The 17,669-nt window shown below is 47.8% G+C and overlaps 1 protein-coding gene across 1 annotated transcript in view; it reads left to right on the forward strand.

Annotated features, from left to right (window-relative positions):
• Positions 1 to 17,669, forward strand: part of LOC123995969 (probable E3 ubiquitin-protein ligase makorin-1) — a 53,682-nt gene continuing 36,013 nt past the window's right edge. The window contains 2 exon segments of the mRNA XM_046299619.1: positions 1 to 151; positions 1,108 to 1,242. Of these exon segments, the coding sequence (XP_046155575.1) occupies positions 84 to 151; positions 1,108 to 1,242 (203 nt within the window). The 5' untranslated portion in view covers positions 1 to 83.

Raw genomic sequence — 17,669 nt, forward strand, 5'->3', positions numbered from 1 at the left:
GTCGATTTTCCGAAGATTCCCGAATCGGAGCTCGACTTTCCGGGAAGATCCGGGTACTGGGCTTCAACCTCAACATAACAGCAATGGCGGAGGCAGCAGCAACAGCGGCTCCAGCAATACCAGGAGCCTGGACCAAACACGTCACCTGCAGGTAACGGGGATCAATTTAGCACCACTATGTTGATGTTGTCCATGGTTTGTAAACCAAAACGCCGGGGGGTTTGGCCGTTTTGTAGGTTAAGCGACTTTTACAACGCCGTCTTTTGTGCTCCGGTAGCAAGCCCAGCTGTGTTTTGTTGTGATACAGGCAGCGGATGGTAAAACTGGTTCGTCCTGCAGTTGAGACATTATTAACTAGAGAGATATTCCCCCCATACGATTCAAAGTGATACACGGTAACATCCGCAATGGCAACACACACGGAAAACGCATGGAGACCCAGCGGCAAATAGACGCTGAATTCAATATAATTAAGATCATAAAATGGTTTCAAATCATATTTATCAGCCAAACACTGAAATGATTCCGGGGGTGTAAATATGGTTGGATATTTCTGAAACTCTCATTCCTCGACCAAAGCTGAAATGCGGTAGAGACAACCAGCTATAATTATATAAGTCCGTGTTTACTGTGTTATCTAATGTTTAATTACACTCTGAACGTGGTCATCTACGTCAATGCCAGTCCTGTAATAGTGCGACTGTGTTTACTAACTATCCACTGGTCTTTGAATTCCCGCTGGATATTAGTTGTAGTTACACCAATGGAGTATTGAGTCCTTGAAGCTCCTGAAATATTGGTATCATTTAGGCCTTTTATTTTTGTCGCAAGTGATAAAAAAAAAAATGATAATAATATTGATAACAGGAAGAATTGTTTCTAGTCTTCATATTCCCACTGTGATGTTTTACAACGAGCATCATCGTTTGGTTCAAAATCTACATTCAGGCTTTTTGTTTGAACACCTCTGTTGTAAATCGATGTGAAATTACTTTTTAGCAGACATTTTTTCAATTTTGTCTTTCCCTTTCGCAGGTATTTCAACAGAGCAGATTTCAAATCATTTGTGTGACTTTTTTGTTTGTTTTGTCTTTGGTTTATTCGCAGGTATTTCATGCATGGGCTTTGCAAAGAAGGCATCAACTGTCGATATTCCCATGATCTCAACACCAGTCAACCAGCTGCAGCTATGATTTGCAAGTTCTTTCAGAAAGGAAACTGTGTGTTCGGCGACCGGTGCAGGTAAACCTTATTTTAAAGTTTAATATGTTCCTTGTAGGTAGTGGGCCGTAGCAAGCTGCCTTGTAGCATGCTGCCTTGTGGGTAGTGGGCGTAGCAAGCTGCCTTGTGGGTAGTGGGCCGTAGCAAGCTGCCTTGTGGGTGGTAAATGCAGCAAGCTGCCTTGTGGGTGGTGGGCCGTAGCAAGCTGCCTTGTGGGTGGTGGGCCGTAGCAAGCTGCCTTGTGGGTGGTGGGCCGTAGCAAGCTGCCTTGTGGGTGGTGGGCCGTAGCAAGCTGCCTTGTGGGTGGTGGGCCGTAGCAAGCTGCCTTGTGGGTGGTGGGCCGTAGCAAGCTGCCTTGTGGGTGGTGGGCCGTAGCAAGCTGCCTTGTGGGTGGTGGGCCGTAGCAAGCTGCCTTGTGGGTGGTGGGCCGTAGCAAGCTGCCTTGTGGGTAGTGGGCCGTAGCAAGCTGCCTTGAGGGTGGTGGGCCGTAGCATGCTGCCTTGTGGGTAGTGGGCCGTAGCATGCTGCCTTGTGGGTAGTGGGCCGTAGCAAGCTGCCTTGTGGGTGGTGGGCCGTAGCAAGCTGCCTTGTGGGTGGTGGGCCGTAGCAAGCTGCCTTGTGGGTAGTGGGCCGTAGCAAGCTGCCTTGAGGGTAGTGGGCCTTAGCAAGCTGCCTTGTGGGTGGTGGGCCGTAGCAAGCTGCCTTGAGGGTGGTGGGCCGTAGCATGCTGCCTTGTAGGTGGTGGGCCGTAGCAAGCTTTTTGAGATTATAGAACTCTGCCAAGTCGTGCTGAGAGATTTGGCGCTGAGAGATTTGGCGCTGAGAGATTTGGCGCTGAGAGATTTGGCGCTGAGAGATTTGGCGCTGAGAGATTTGGCGCTGAGAGATTTGGCGCTGAGAGATTTGGCGCTGAGAGATTTGGCGCTGAGAGATTTGGCGCTCGTTGACGTCGGGTTCAGATATTTACATGAAATACATTATAAAATAATGGCGTTACAATTATTTTAGAGCTTTTTTTAATGGAAATTCCAAAGCCCAAAAAGAGTGAACATTCAATTGCCGAAACATTACAAATATTCCATTGTCTCCGAGTTCCACATTGGGTAGACGTCAATGAAATTATAAATATTTCAGTTTTGTATATTACTTAGTTTTCTTTAATGATTTATTTTTCATTCCTTAAAGTAGCCTGATCACCTCATCTCTGTTCAGGCAGTAGCAGCCAGCCAGGCCGTTTGTCCTACCCACACTACTGCCTGTAGTCATTCTACTTAGCTAGCCTGCCCACACTGTACTGCCTGTAGTCATTCTACTTAGCTAGCCTGCCCACACTGTACTGCCTGTAGTCATTCTACTTAGCTAGCCTGCCCACACTGTACTGCCTGTAGTCATTCTACTTAGCTAGCCTGCCCACACTGTACTGCCTGTAGTCATTCTACTTAGCTAGCCTGCCCACACTGTACTGCCTGTAGTCATTCTACTTAGCTAGCCTGCCCACACTGTACTGCCTGTAGTCATTCTACTTAGCTAGCCTGCCCACACTGTACTGCCTGTAGTCATTCTACTTAGCTAGCCTGCCCACACTGTACTGCCTGTAGTCATTCTACTTAGCTAGCCTGCCCACACTGTACTGCCTGTAGTCATTCTACTTAGCTAGCCTGCCCACACTGTACTGTCTGTAGTCATTCTACTTAGCTAGCCTGCCCACACTGTACTGTCTGTAGTCATTCTACTTAGCTAGCCTGCCCACACTGTCTGTAGTCATTCTACTTAGCTAGCCTGCCCACACTGTCTGTAGTCATTCTACTTAGCTAGCCTGCCCACACTGTCTGTAGTCATTCTACTTAGCTAGCCTGCCCACACTGTACTGTCTGTAGTCATTCTACTTAGCTAGCCTGCCCACACTGTACTGTCTGTAGTCATTCTACTTAGCTAGCCTGCCCACACTGTACTGTCTGTAGTCATTCTACTTAGCTAGCCTGCCCACACTGTACTGCCTGTAGTCATTCTACTTAGCTAGCCTGCCCACACTGTACTGTCTGTAGTCTGTACTCATTCTACTTAGCTAGCCTGCCCACACTGTACTGTCTGTAGTCTGTAGTCATTCTACTTAGCTAGCCTGCCCACATTGTACTGTCTGTAGTCATTCTACTTAGCTAGCCTGCCCACACTGTACTGTCTGTAGTCATTCTACTTAGCTAACCTGCCCACACTGTACTGTCTGTAGTCTGTAGTCATTCTACTTAGCTAGCCTGCCCACACTGCACTGTCTGTAGTCTGTAGTCATTCTACTTAGCTAGCCTGCCCACATTGTACTGTCTGTAGTCATTCTACTTAGCTAGCCTGCCCACACTGTACTGTCTGTAGTCATTCTACTTAGCTAACCTGCCCACACTGTACTGTCTGTAGTCTGTAGTCATTCTACTTAGCTAGCCTGCCCACACTGCACTGTCTGTAGTCTGTAGTCATTCTACTTAGCTAGCCTGCCCACACTGTACTGTCTGTAGTCTGTAGTCATTCTACTTAGCTAGCCTGCCCACATTGTACTGTCTGTAGTCATTCTACTTAGCTAGCCTGCCCACACTGTACTGCCTGTAGTCATTCTACTTAGCTAGCCTGCCCACACTGTACTGTCTGTAGTCTGTAGTCATTCTACTTAGCTAGCCTGCCCACATTGTACTGTCTGTAGTCATGCTACTTAGCTAGCCTGCCCACACTGTACTGTCTGTAGTCATTCTACTTAGCTAACCTGCCCACACTGTACTGTCTGTAGTCTGTAGTCATTCTACTTAGCTAGCCTGCCCACACTGCACTGTCTGTAGTCTGTAGTCATTCTACTTAGCTAGCCTGCCCACACTGCACTGTCTGTAGTCTGTAGTCATTCTACTTAGCTATCCTGCCCACACTGTACTGCCTGTAGTCTGTAGTCATTCTACTTAGCTATCCTGCCCACACTGTACTGTCTGTAGTCTGTAGTCATTCTACTTAGCTATCCTGCCCACACTGTACTGCCTGTAGTCTGTAGTCATTCTACTTAGCTATCCTGCCCACACTGTACTGTCTGTAGTCTGTAGTCATTCTACTTAGCTATCCTGCCCACACTGTACTGCCTGTAGTCTGTAGTCATTCTACTTAGCTAGCCTGCCCACACTGTACTGCCTGTAGTCATTCTACTTAGCTAGCCTGCCCACACTGTACTGCCTGTAGTCATTCTACTTAGCTAGCCTGCCCACACTGTACTGCCTGTAGTCATTCTACTTAGCTAGCCTGCCCACACTGTACTGCCTGTAGTCATTCTACTTAGCTAGCCTGCCCACACTGTACTGCCTGTAGTCATTCTACTTAGCTAGCCTGCCCACACTGTACTGCCTGTAGTCATTCTACTTAGCTAGCCTGCCCACACTGTACTGCCTGTAGTCATTCTACTTAGCTAGCCTGCCCACACTGTACTGCCTGTAGTCATTCTACTTAGCTAGCCTGCCCACACTGTACTGCCTGTAGTCATTCTACTTAGCTAGCCTGCCCACACTGTACTGTCTGTAGTCATTCTACTTAGCTAGCCTGCCCACACTGTACTGTCTGTAGTCATTCTACTTAGCTAGCCTGCCCACACTGTCTGTAGTCATTCTACTTAGCTAGCCTGCCCACACTGTCTGTAGTCATTCTACTTAGCTAGCCTGCCCACACTGTCTGTAGTCATTCTACTTAGCTAGCCTGCCCACACTGTACTGTCTGTAGTCATTCTACTTAGCTAGCCTGCCCACACTGTACTGTCTGTAGTCATTCTACTTAGCTAGCCTGCCCACACTGTACTGTCTGTAGTCATTCTACTTAGCTAGCCTGCCCACACTGTACTGCCTGTAGTCATTCTACTTAGCTAGCCTGCCCACACTGTACTGTCTGTAGTCTGTACTCATTCTACTTAGCTAGCCTGCCCACACTGTACTGTCTGTAGTCTGTAGTCATTCTACTTAGCTAGCCTGCCCACATTGTACTGTCTGTAGTCATTCTACTTAGCTAGCCTGCCCACACTGTACTGTCTGTAGTCATTCTACTTAGCTAACCTGCCCACACTGTACTGTCTGTAGTCTGTAGTCATTCTACTTAGCTAGCCTGCCCACACTGCACTGTCTGTAGTCTGTAGTCATTCTACTTAGCTAGCCTGCCCACACTGTACTGTCTGTAGTCTGTAGTCATTCTACTTAGCTAGCCTGCCCACACTGTACTGCCTGTAGTCATTCTACTTAGCTAGCCTGCCCACACTGTACTGTCTGTAGTCTTTCTACTTAGCTAGCCTGCCCACATTGTACTGTCTGTAGTCATGCTACTTAGCTAGCCTGCCCACACTGTACTGTCTGTAGTCTGTAGTCATTCTACTTAGCTAGCCTGCCCACACTGCACTGTCTGTAGTCTGTAGTCATTCTACTTAGCTAGCCTGCCCACACTGTACTGTCTGTAGTCATTCTACTTAGCTAGCCTGCCCACACTGTACTGTCTGTAGTCATTCTACTTAGCTAACCTGCCCACACTGTACTGTCTGTAGTCTGTAGTCATTCTACTTAGCTAGCCTGCCCACACTGCACTGTCTGTAGTCTGTAGTCATTCTACTTAGCTAGCCTGCCCACACTGTACTGTCTGTAGTCTGTAGTCATTCTACTTAGCTAGCCTGCCCACACTGTACTGCCTGTAGTCATTCTACTTAGCTAGCCTGCCCACACTGTACTGTCTGTAGTCTTTCTACTTAGCTAGCCTGCCCACATTGTACTGTCTGTAGTCATGCTACTTAGCTAGCCTGCCCACACTGTACTGTCTGTAGTCTGTAGTCATTCTACTTAGCTAGCCTGCCCACACTGCACTGTCTGTAGTCTGTAGTCATTCTACTTAGCTAACCTGCCCACACTGTACTGTCTGTAGTCTGTAGTCATTCTACTTAGCTAGCCTGCCCACACTGCACTGTCTGTAGTCTGTAGTCATTCTACTTAGCTAGCCTGCCCACACTGCACTGTCTGTAGTCTGTAGTCATTCTACTTAGCTATCCTGCCCACACTGTACTGCCTGTAGTCTGTAGTCATTCTACTTAGCTATCCTGCCCACACTGTACTGTCTGTAGTCTGTAGTCATTCTACTTAGCTATCCTGCCCACACTGTACTGCCTGTAGTCTGTAGTCATTCTACTTAGCTATCCTGCCCACACTGTACTGTCTGTAGTCTGTAGTCATTCTACTTAGCTATCCTGCCCACACTGTACTGCCTGTAGTCTGTAGTCATTCTACTTAGCTAGCCTGCCCACACTGTACTGCCTGTAGTCATTCTACTTAGCTAGCCTGCCCACACTGTACTGCCTGTAGTCATTCTACTTAGCTAGCCTGCCCACACTGTACTGCCTGTAGTCATTCTACTTAGCTAGCCTGCCCACACTGTACTGCCTGTAGTCATTCTACTTAGCTAGCCTGCCCACACTGTACTGCCTGTAGTCATTCTACTTAGCTAGCCTGCCCACACTGTACTGCCTGTAGTCATTCTACTTAGCTAGCCTGCCCACACTGTACTGCCTGTAGTCATTCTACTTAGCTAGCCTGCCCACACTGTACTGTCTGTAGTCATTCTACTTAGCTAGCCTGCCCACACTGTACTGTCTGTAGTCATTCTACTTAGCTAGCCTGCCCACACTGTCTGTAGTCATTCTACTTAGCTAGCCTGCCCACACTGTCTGTAGTCATTCTACTTAGCTAGCCTGCCCACACTGTCTGTAGTCATTCTACTTAGCTAGCCTGCCCACACTGTACTGTCTGTAGTCATTCTACTTAGCTAGCCTGCCCACACTGTACTGTCTGTAGTCATTCTACTTAGCTAGCCTGCCCACACTGTACTGTCTGTAGTCATTCTACTTAGCTAGCCTGCCCACACTGTACTGCCTGTAGTCATTCTACTTAGCTAGCCTGCCCACACTGTACTGTCTGTAGTCTGTACTCATTCTACTTAGCTAGCCTGCCCACACTGTACTGTCTGTAGTCTGTAGTCATTCTACTTAGCTAGCCTGCCCACATTGTACTGTCTGTAGTCATTCTACTTAGCTAGCCTGCCCACACTGTACTGTCTGTAGTCATTCTACTTAGCTAACCTGCCCACACTGTACTGTCTGTAGTCTGTAGTCATTCTACTTAGCTAGCCTGCCCACACTGCACTGTCTGTAGTCTGTAGTCATTCTACTTAGCTAGCCTGCCCACACTGTACTGTCTGTAGTCTGTAGTCATTCTACTTAGCTAGCCTGCCCACACTGTACTGCCTGTAGTCATTCTACTTAGCTAGCCTGCCCACACTGTACTGTCTGTAGTCTTTCTACTTAGCTAGCCTGCCCACATTGTACTGTCTGTAGTCATGCTACTTAGCTAGCCTGCCCACACTGTACTGTCTGTAGTCTGTAGTCATTCTACTTAGCTAGCCTGCCCACACTGCACTGTCTGTAGTCTGTAGTCATTCTACTTAGCTAGCCTGCCCACACTGCACTGTCTGTAGTCTGTAGTCATTCTACTTAGCTATCCTGCCCACACTGTACTGCCTGTAGTCTGTAGTCATTCTACTTAGCTATCCTGCCCACACTGTACTGTCTGTAGTCTGTAGTCATTCTACTTAGCTATCCTGCCCACACTGTACTGCCTGTAGTCTGTAGTCATTCTACTTAGCTATCCTGCCCACACTGTACTGTCTGTAGTCTGTAGTCATTCTACTTAGCTATCCTGCCCACACTGTACTGCCTGTAGTCTGTAGTCATTCTACTTAGCTATCCTGCCCACACTGTACTGTCTGTAGTCTGTAGTCATTCTACTTAGCTAGCCTGCCCACACTGTACTGTCTGTAGTCTGTAGTCATTCTACTTAGCTAGCCTGCCCACACTGCACTGTCTGTAGTCTGTAGTCATTCTACTTAGCTATCCTGCCCACACTGTACTGCCTGTAGTCATTCTACTTAGCTAGCCTGCCCACACTATACTGCCTGTAGTCATTCTACTTAGCTATCCTGCCCACACTATACTGCCTGTAGTCATTCTACTTAGCTAACCTGCCCACACTGTCCTGTGGTTAGTCTGTACTCATTCTACTTAGCTAGCCTGCCCACACTGTACTGTCTGTAGTCATTCTACTTAGCTAGCCTGCCCACACTGTACTGTCTGTAGTCATTCTACTTAGCTATCCTGCCCACACTGTACTGCCTGTAGTCATTCTACTTAGCTAGCCTGCCCACACTGTACTGTCTGTAGTCTGTAGTCATTCTACTTAGCTAGCCTGCCCACACTGTACTGTCTGTAGTCTGTAGTCATTCTACTTAGCTAGCCTGCCCAAGTATGGATGCAGAGCGGTCTGAAAATCATTTTACTAGTTCTTCATAGTAGATCAGTTATACTTTCACAAACTCTCTGTCCCTGTCCCTGTTGTGTGAGTTTCTCTCTCATGTGCTCTGAGTGTATCTACCCAACGTAGCAGGCGCCATAGCAGAAAGTCTATCCGTAGAAAGATGTGTAAATAATGATGAGATGCTCATGTCCCCCGGCCCTAACAATGGCAGTCATTGTCCCAAAGGCAGGAAGGCAAGCTGACAAGCTTAGATTCCAAATAAGCCCAGAGAAAGTCATTGTACTTATTTTGTTAAGAGTAAAACCTCTCGCTTTCGCCTCTTTCTCTCTGATCACTCTCTTGAGTCGGAAAAAAAAATGGCGCAATGAATTATGGTCATTGTAGGTAATTATCACATTTCTGCGCTGAACTAGTTTGAATATTTGCGAAAATGAAAACTACCACTTCCTACATCGTTCCTAACTTGATTTCCCAGATTTCTCTCAAATGATTTGATTTCTCTCTAGAGAAACTACGTGTTGGGCTCAGAAACACCAGAACGAAATGGAATTCAAGTAATTGAATCAATGTCGGTCAATCTGTTTTAAAAAAAATATTTTTAAAAAAGAAAAAAAAACTAATGTTGGTTAACCACTCGGCACTACTGTGGAGGGAGGAGCTTGTTTTTACATTTTGTGTATATTTATTTATTCTGAACACCTTTCTGTTTGGCAAAGTCAATTTTTGCAAATGATTTCAAAGTACTTAAGTTCGCTAGCTGGACAGGCAAACGCCGCGGAGTACTAAACTGTAAACCAATCAGAACTTGTGTACTATCCATGGTACTACGTCTGCCAATCACGGAAGCTGGTATCGAGGTCCTGGTATAGAGGTCCTGGGTGGCAGGGAGCTCTGCCCCAGTGATGTACTGGGCTGTATACACTACCCTCTGACACCGCCTGGTATAGAGGTCCTGGATGGCAAGGAGCTCTGCCCCAGTGATGTACTGGGCTGTATACACTACCCTCTGACACCGCCTGGTATAGAGGTCCTGGATGGCAGGGAGCTCTGCCCCAGTGATGTACTGGGCTGTATACACTACCCTCTGACACCGCCTGGTATAGAGGTCCTGGATGGCAGGGAGCTCTGCCCCAGTGATGTACTGGGCTGTATACACTACCCTCTGACACCGCCTGGTATAGAGGTCCTGGATGGCAGGGAGCTCTGCCCCAGTGATGTACTGGGCTGTACGCACTACCCTCTGTAGTGCCTTGCGGTCGGATGCCAAGAACGATATAGACCGTTCGTATTGCATTCTGCATATTTCAAGTGCACTCAAACAGATATCTTATTTCAGTCTTTGGGAGCTAACTTCAGTTACACTGACAGCCGATCAAAGGCTGTGTTTACATCTTAGATGGAGGCCATTGGCTGCAGGATACAGAATGTTTAGTATTGACGGAGGCCATTGGCTGCAGGATACAGAATGTTTAGTATTGACGGAGGCCATTGGCTGCAGGATACAGTATGTTTAGTATTGACGGAGGCCATTGGCTGCAGGATACAGAATGTTTAGTATTGACGGAGGCCATTGGCTGCAGGATACAGTATGTTTAGTGTTGACGGAGGCCATTGGCTGCAGGATACAGAATGTTTAGTATTGACTGAGGCCATTGGCTGCAGGATACAGAATGTTTAGTATTGACTGAGGCCATTGGCTGCAGGATACAGAATGTTTAGTATTGACTGAGGCCATTGGCTGCAGGATACAGAATGTTTAGTATTGACGGAGGCCATTGGCTGCAGGATACAGAATGTTTAGTATTGACGGAGGCCATTGGCTGCAGGATACAGAATGTTTAGTATTGACTGAGACGGCAGTAGGATACAGTATGTTTTAGTATTGACTGAGACTGCAGTAGGATACAGTATGTTTTAGTATTGACGGCAGTAGGATACAGTATGTTTTAGTATTGACTGAGACTGCAGTACATTTACATTACATTTAAGTCATTTAGCAGACGCTCTTATCCAGAGCGACTTACAAATTGGTGCAATCACCTTATGACATCCAGTGGGACAGTCACTTAACAATAGTGCATCTAAAACTAGGGGGGGTGGGGTGAGAGGGATTACTTAACCTATCCTAGGTATTCCTTAAAGAGGTGGGGTTTCAGGTGTCTCCGGAAGGTGGTGATTGACTCCGCTGTCCTGGCGTCGTGAGGGAGTTTGTTCCACCATTGGGGGGCCAGGGCAGCGAACAGTTTTGACTGGGCTGAGCGGGAGCTGTACTTCCTCAGTGGTAGGGAGGCGAGCAGGCCAGAGGTGGATGAACGCAGTGCCCTTGTTTGGGTGTAGGGCCTGATCAGAGCCTGGAGGTACTGAGGTGCCGTTCCCCTCACAGCTCCGTAGGCAAGCACCATGGTCTTGTAGCGGATGCGAGCTTCAACTGGAAGCCAGTGGAGAGAACGGAGGAGCGGGGTGACGTGAGAGAACTTGGGAAGGTTGAACACCAGACGGGCTGCGGCGTTCTGGATGAGTTGAAGGGGTTTAATGGCACAGGCAGGAGCCCAGCCAACAGCGAGTTGCAGTAATCCAGACGGGAGATGACAAGTGCCTGGATTAGGACCTGCGCCGCTTCCTGTGTGAGGCAGGGTCGTACTCTGCGGATGTTGTAGAGCATGAACCTACAGGAACGGGCCACCGCCTTGATGTTAGTTGAGAACGACAGGGTGTTGTCCAGGATCACGCCAAGGTTCTTGGCGCTCTGGGAGGAGGACACAATGGAGTTGTCAACCGTGATGGCGAGATCATGGAACGGGCAGTCCTTCCCCGGGAGGAAGAGCAGCTCCGTCTTGCCGAGGTTCAGCTTGAGGTGGTGATCCGTCATCCACACTGATATGTCTGCCAGACATGCAGAGATGCGATTTGCCACCTGGTCATCAGAAGGGGGAAAGGAGAAGATCAATTGTGTGTCGTCTGCATAGCAATGATAAGAGAGACCATGTGAGGTTATGACAGAGCCAAGTGACTTGGTGTATAGCGAGAATAGGAGAGGGCCAAGAACAGAGCCCTGGGGACACCAGTGGTGAGAGCGCGTGGTGAGGAGACAGATTCTCGCCACGCCACCTGGTAGGAGCGACCTGTCAGGTAGGACGCAATCCAAGCGTGGGCCGCGCCGGAGATGCCCAACTCGGAGAGGGTGGAGAGGAGGATCTGATGGTTCACAGTATCGAAGGCAGCCGATAGATCTAGAAGGATGAGAGCAGAGGAGAGAGAGTTAGCTTTAGCAGTGCGGAGCGCCTCCGTGATACAGAGGAGAGCAGTCTCAGTTGAATGACTAGTCTTGAAACCTGACTGATTTGGATCAAGAAGGTCATTCAGAGAGAGATAGCGGGAGAGCTGGCCAAGGACGGCACGTTCAAGAGTTTTGGAGAGAAAAGAAAGAAGGGATACTGGTCTGTAATTGTTGACATCGGAGGGATCGAGTGTAGGTTTTTTCAGAAGGGGTGCAACTCTCGCTCTCTTGAAGACGGAAGGGACGTAGCCAACGGTCAGGGATGAGTTGATGAGCGAGGTGAGGTAAGGGAGAAGGTCTCCGGAAATGGTCTGGAGAAGAGAGGAGGGGATAGGGTCAAGCGGGCAGGTTGTTGGGCGGCCGGCCGTCACAAGACGCGAGATTTCATCTGAGAGAGAGGGGAGAAAGAGGTCAGAGCACAGGGTAGGGCAGTGTGAGCAGAACCAGCGGTGTCGTTTGACTTAGCAAACGAGGATCTGATGTCGTCGACCTTCTTTTCAAAATGGTTGACGAAGTCATCTGCAGAGAGGGAGGAGGGGGGAGGGGCGGAGGATTCAGGAGGGAGGAGAAGGTGGCAAAGAGCTTCCTAGGGTTGGAGGCAGAAGCTTGGAATTTAGCGTGGTAGAAAGTGGCTTTAGCAGCAGAGACAGAGGAGGAAAATGTAGAGAGGAGGGAGTGAAAGGATGCCAGGTCCGCAGGGAGGCGAGTTTTCCTCCATTTCCGCTCGGCTGCCCGGAGCCCTGTTCTGTGAGCTCGCAATGAGTCATCGAGCCACGGAGCGGGGAGGGGAGGACCGAGCCGGCCTGGAGGATAGGGGACATAGAGAGTCAAGGGATGCAGAGAGGGGAGGAGAGGAGGGTTGAGGAGGCAGAATCAGGAGATAGGTGGGAGAAGGTTTGAGCGGAGGGAAGAGATGATAGGATGGAAGAGGAGAGAGTAGCGGGGGAGAGAGAGCGAAGGTTGGGACGGCGCGATACCATCCGAGTAGGGGCAGTGTGGGAGGTGTTGGATGAGAGCGAGAGGGAAAAGGATACAAGGCAGTGGTCGGAGACTTGGGGGGAGTTGCAATGAGGTTAGTGGAAGAACAGCATCTAGTAAAGATGAGGTCGAGCGTATTGCCTGCCTTGTGAGTAGGGGGGGAAGGTGAGAGGGTGAGGTCAAAAGAGGAGAGGAGTGGAAAGAAGGAGGCAGAGAGGAAAGAGTCAAAGGTAGACGTGGGGAGGTTAAAGTCGCCCAGAACTGTGAGAGGTGAGCCGTCCTCAGGAAAGGAGCTTATCAAGGCATCAAGCTCATTGATGAACTCTCCGAGGGAACCTGGAGGGCGATAAATGATAAGGATGTTAAGCTTGAAAGGGCTAGTAACTGTGACAGCATGGAATTCAAAGGAGGCGATAGACAGATGGGTAAGGGGAGAAAGAGAGAATGACCACTTGGGAGAGATGAGGATCCCGGTGCCACCACCCCGCTGACCAGACGCTCTCGGGGTGTGCGAGAACACGTGGGCGGACGAAGAGAGAGCAGTAGGAGTAGCAGTGTTGTCTGTGGTGATCCATGTTTCCGTCAGGGCCAAGAAGTCGAGGGACTGGAGGGAGGCATGGGCTGAGATGAACTCTGCCTTGTTGACCGCAGATTGGCAGTTCCAGAGGCTACCGGAGACCTGGAACTCCACGTGGGTCGTGCGCGCTGGGACCACCAGAGTAGGGTGGCCGCGGCCACGCGGTGAGGAGCGTTTGTATGGTCTGTGCAGAGAGGAGAGAACAGGGATAAACCGACACATAGTTGACAGGCTACAGAAGAGGCTACGCTAATGCAAAGGAGATTGGAATGACAAGTGGACTACACGTCTCGAATGTTCAGAAAGTTAAGCTACGTAGCAAGAATCTTATTGACTAAAATGATTAAAATGATACAGTACTGCTGAAGTAGGCCAGCTGGCAGTGGGTGCGTTGTTGACACTACACTAATCAAGTCGTTCGTTGAGTGTAATAGTTTCTGCAGTGTTGCTATTCGGGGCTAGCAGGCTAGCTAGCAGTGTTGTTTACGTTACGTTGCGTTAAAAGAACGACAATAGATGGCTAGCGAACCTAGAAAATCGCTCTAGACTACACAATTATCTTTGATACAAAGACGGCTATGTAGCTAGCTAAGTAGCTAGCTACGATCAAACAAATCAAACCGTTGTACTGTAATGAGAATGAAGTGAAAATGTGATACAACCTGTGAATGCGACCGGGTAGTTGAGTTCTATACAGAAGACGTTGGCTAGCGTTGGCTAGCTGTTGGCTAGCTAGCAGAGTCACCTACGTTAAGGACGACAAATAGCTGGCTAGCTAACCTCGGTAAATTAAGATAATCACTCTAAGACTACACACTCTAAACCTAAACAACACAATTATCTTGGATACGATGATACGATGATACGAAGACAGCAAAGACAGCTATGTAGCTAGCTAACACTACACTGATCAAGTCGTTCAGTTGAGTGTAACAGTTTCTCCAGTGCAGCTAATCAGTGGACGTTAGCTAGCTGGCTAGTGAAGACTACGTTAGGACGGCGAAATACGATAATTACGCAATTATCTTTGATACAAAGACGGCTATGTAGCTAGCTGAGAAGAAATTGCTAAGATAAGACAAATCAAACCGTTGTGATATAATGAAATATAATGAAAAAGTTATACTACCCGTTGGAGCGACGTGCAGATGCGACGGATACTGTATGTAGGATACAGTATGTTTTAGTATTGACTGCAGTAGGATACAGTATGTTTAGTATTGACTGCAGTAGGATACAGTATGTTTAGTATTGACTGCAGTAGGATACAGTATGTTTAGTATTGACTGCAGTAGGATACAGTATGTTTAGTATTGACTGAGACGGCAGTAGGATACAGTATGTTTTAGTATTGACTGCAGTAGGATACAGCATGTTTAGTATTGACTGAGATGGCAGTAGGATACAGTATGTTTAGTATTGACTGAGACGGCAGTAGGATACAGTATGTTTAGTATTGACTGCAGTAGGATACAGTATGTTTTAGTATTGACTGAGACGGCAGTAGGATACAGTATGTTTAGTATTGACTGAGACGGCAGTAGGATACAGTATGTTTAGTATTGACTGCAGTAGGATACAGTATGTTTAGTATTGACGGCAGTAGGATACAGTATGTTTTAGCATTGACTGAGACTGAAGTAGGATACAGTATGTTTTAGCATTGACTGAGACTGCAGTAGGATACAGTATGTTTTAGCATTGACTGAGACTGCAGTAGGATACAGTATGTTTTAGCATTGACTGAGACTGCAGTAGGATACAGTATGTTTTAGTATTGACTGAGACTGCAGTAGGATACAGCATGTTTTAGCATGGACTGCAGTAGGATACAGTATGTTTAGTATTGACAGAGAGCAGTAGGATACAGCATGTTTTAGCATTGACTGAGACTGGTCAGTCAGCTTTTCTTCTGAGAACAGTTAGCAGACTATATAGTGGAATTCTCTTCCGGGCAATCATCTGACACCTAAGAACGCAACGCCACGAAACGCCACAGCGGTTTCCTCATGTCAACATGCTGTTCACGTTGCTTGCACGCACATGCCCACACCGGGGATCAGGCTAGAGATCATTAAGGGCCCTCGTAATGGGACAACGTCTGCCGTCACATCAGCCTCATGATGGAGACATGGATTACCCAGAGCACACTGCGCCTCCAGCTGCTGATTCCTTCATCTGACTGTGTTTTCTCTCATCGTCCGAGAGCATCTGGGTCATGTCATGGCGGTTTTGGCACAGGGCTACTCGTTTCTCCCAAGTGGAGATTCTCTCACCTGTCCATCCCCTCATTTTAAATGCCGTCACTGTCACTTGTCCTCTGAAGCGTAACATGATCTATCGCCCACCTGATGGGGTATCTCAGGAAGCAATGTAGAGCTACTTAGAAAACCAAAAATTTGAAGGTCACTGTCGTAGTACGGATGGAGCCTGACTTGGAATGTGAAGGTCACTGTCGTAGTGCGGATGGAGCCTGACCTGGAATGTGAAGGTCACTGTCGTAGTGCGGATGGAGCCTGACCTGGAATGTGAAGGTCACTGTCGTAGTGCGGATGGAGCCTGACCTGGAATGTGAAGGTCACTGTCGTAGTGCGGATGGAGCCTGACCTGGAATGTGAAGGTCACTGTCGTAGTGCGGATGGAGCCTGACCTGGAATGTGAAGGTCACTGTCGTAACGCCAGGGTAGTGGGTTCGATTCCCGGGACCACCCATACGTAGAATGTATGCACACATGACTGTAAGTCGCTTTGGATAAAAGCGTCTGCTAAATGGCATATATTATTATATTATATTATTATATTAGTACAGATGGAGTGGAATGACTGGTCCACCTAGCTATCTGTAGATGAATGTACTGACTAGGACTGGTCCACCTAGCTATCTGGAGGTGAATGTACTGACTAGGACTGGTCCACCTAGCTATCTGGAGATGAATGTACTGTCTATGACTGGTCCACCTAGCTATCTGGAGATGAATGTCCTGACTAGGACTGGTCCACCTAGCTATCTGGAGATGAATGTACTGACTATGACTGGTCCACCTAGCTATCTGGAGATGAATGTACTGACTATGACTGGTCCACCTAGCTATCTGAAGGTGAATGTACTGACTATGACTGTGATATGTGGTTGTCCCTCCTAGCTATCTGAAGATGAATGTACTGACTATGACTGGTCCACCTAGCTATCTGGAGATGAATGTACTGACTATGACTGGTCCACCTAGCTATCTGGAGATGAATGTCCTGACTAGGACTGGTCCACCTAGCTATCTGGAGATGAATGTACTGACTGTGATATGTGGTTGTCCCTCCTAGCTATCTGAAGATGAATGTACTGACTATGACTGGTCCACCTAGCTATCTGGAGATGAATGTCCTGACTATGACTGGTCCACCTAGCTATCTGGAGATGAATGTACTGACTATGACTGTGATATGTGGTTGTCCCACCTAGCTATCTGGAGATGAATGTACTGACTATGACTGGTCCACCTAGCTATCTGAAGGTGAATGTACTGACTATGACTGGTCCTCCTAGCTATCTGGAGATGAATGTACTGACTATGACTGGTCCACCTAGCTATCTGGAGATGAATGTACTGACTATGACTGTGATATGTGGTTGTCCCACCTAGCTATCTGGAGATGAATGTACTGACTATGACCGGTCCACCTAGCTATCTGGAGATGAATGTACTGACTATGACTGGTCCACCTAGCTATCTGGAGATGAATGTACTGACTATGACTGGTCCACCTAGCTATCTGGAGATGAATGTACTGACTATGACTGTGATATGTGGTTGTCCCACCTAGTTATCTGGAGATGAATGTACTGACTATGACCGGTCCACCTAGCTATCTGGAGATGAATGTACTGACTATGACTGGTCCACCTAGCTATCTGGAGATGAATGTACTGACTATGACTGGTCCACCTAGCTATCTGGAGATGAATGTACTGACTATGACTGGTCCACCTAGCTATCTGAAGATGAATGTACTGACTATGACTGTGATATGTGGTTGTCCCTCTTAGCTATCTGAAGATGAATGTACTGACTATGACTGGTCCTCCTAGCTATCTGGAGATGAATGTACTGACTATGATAGATATGTGGTTGTCCCACCTAGCTATCTGAAGATGAATGTACTGACTATGACTGGTCCTCCTAGCTATCTGGAGATGAATGTACTGACTATGACTGGTCCACCTAGCTATCTGGAGATGAATGTACTGACTATGACTGGTCCTCCTAGC

This window comes from Oncorhynchus gorbuscha, linkage group LG14 (genome assembly GCF_021184085.1).
Source record: "Oncorhynchus gorbuscha isolate QuinsamMale2020 ecotype Even-year linkage group LG14, OgorEven_v1.0, whole genome shotgun sequence".
Classification (NCBI taxonomy): Eukaryota; Metazoa; Chordata; class Actinopteri; order Salmoniformes; family Salmonidae; genus Oncorhynchus; species Oncorhynchus gorbuscha.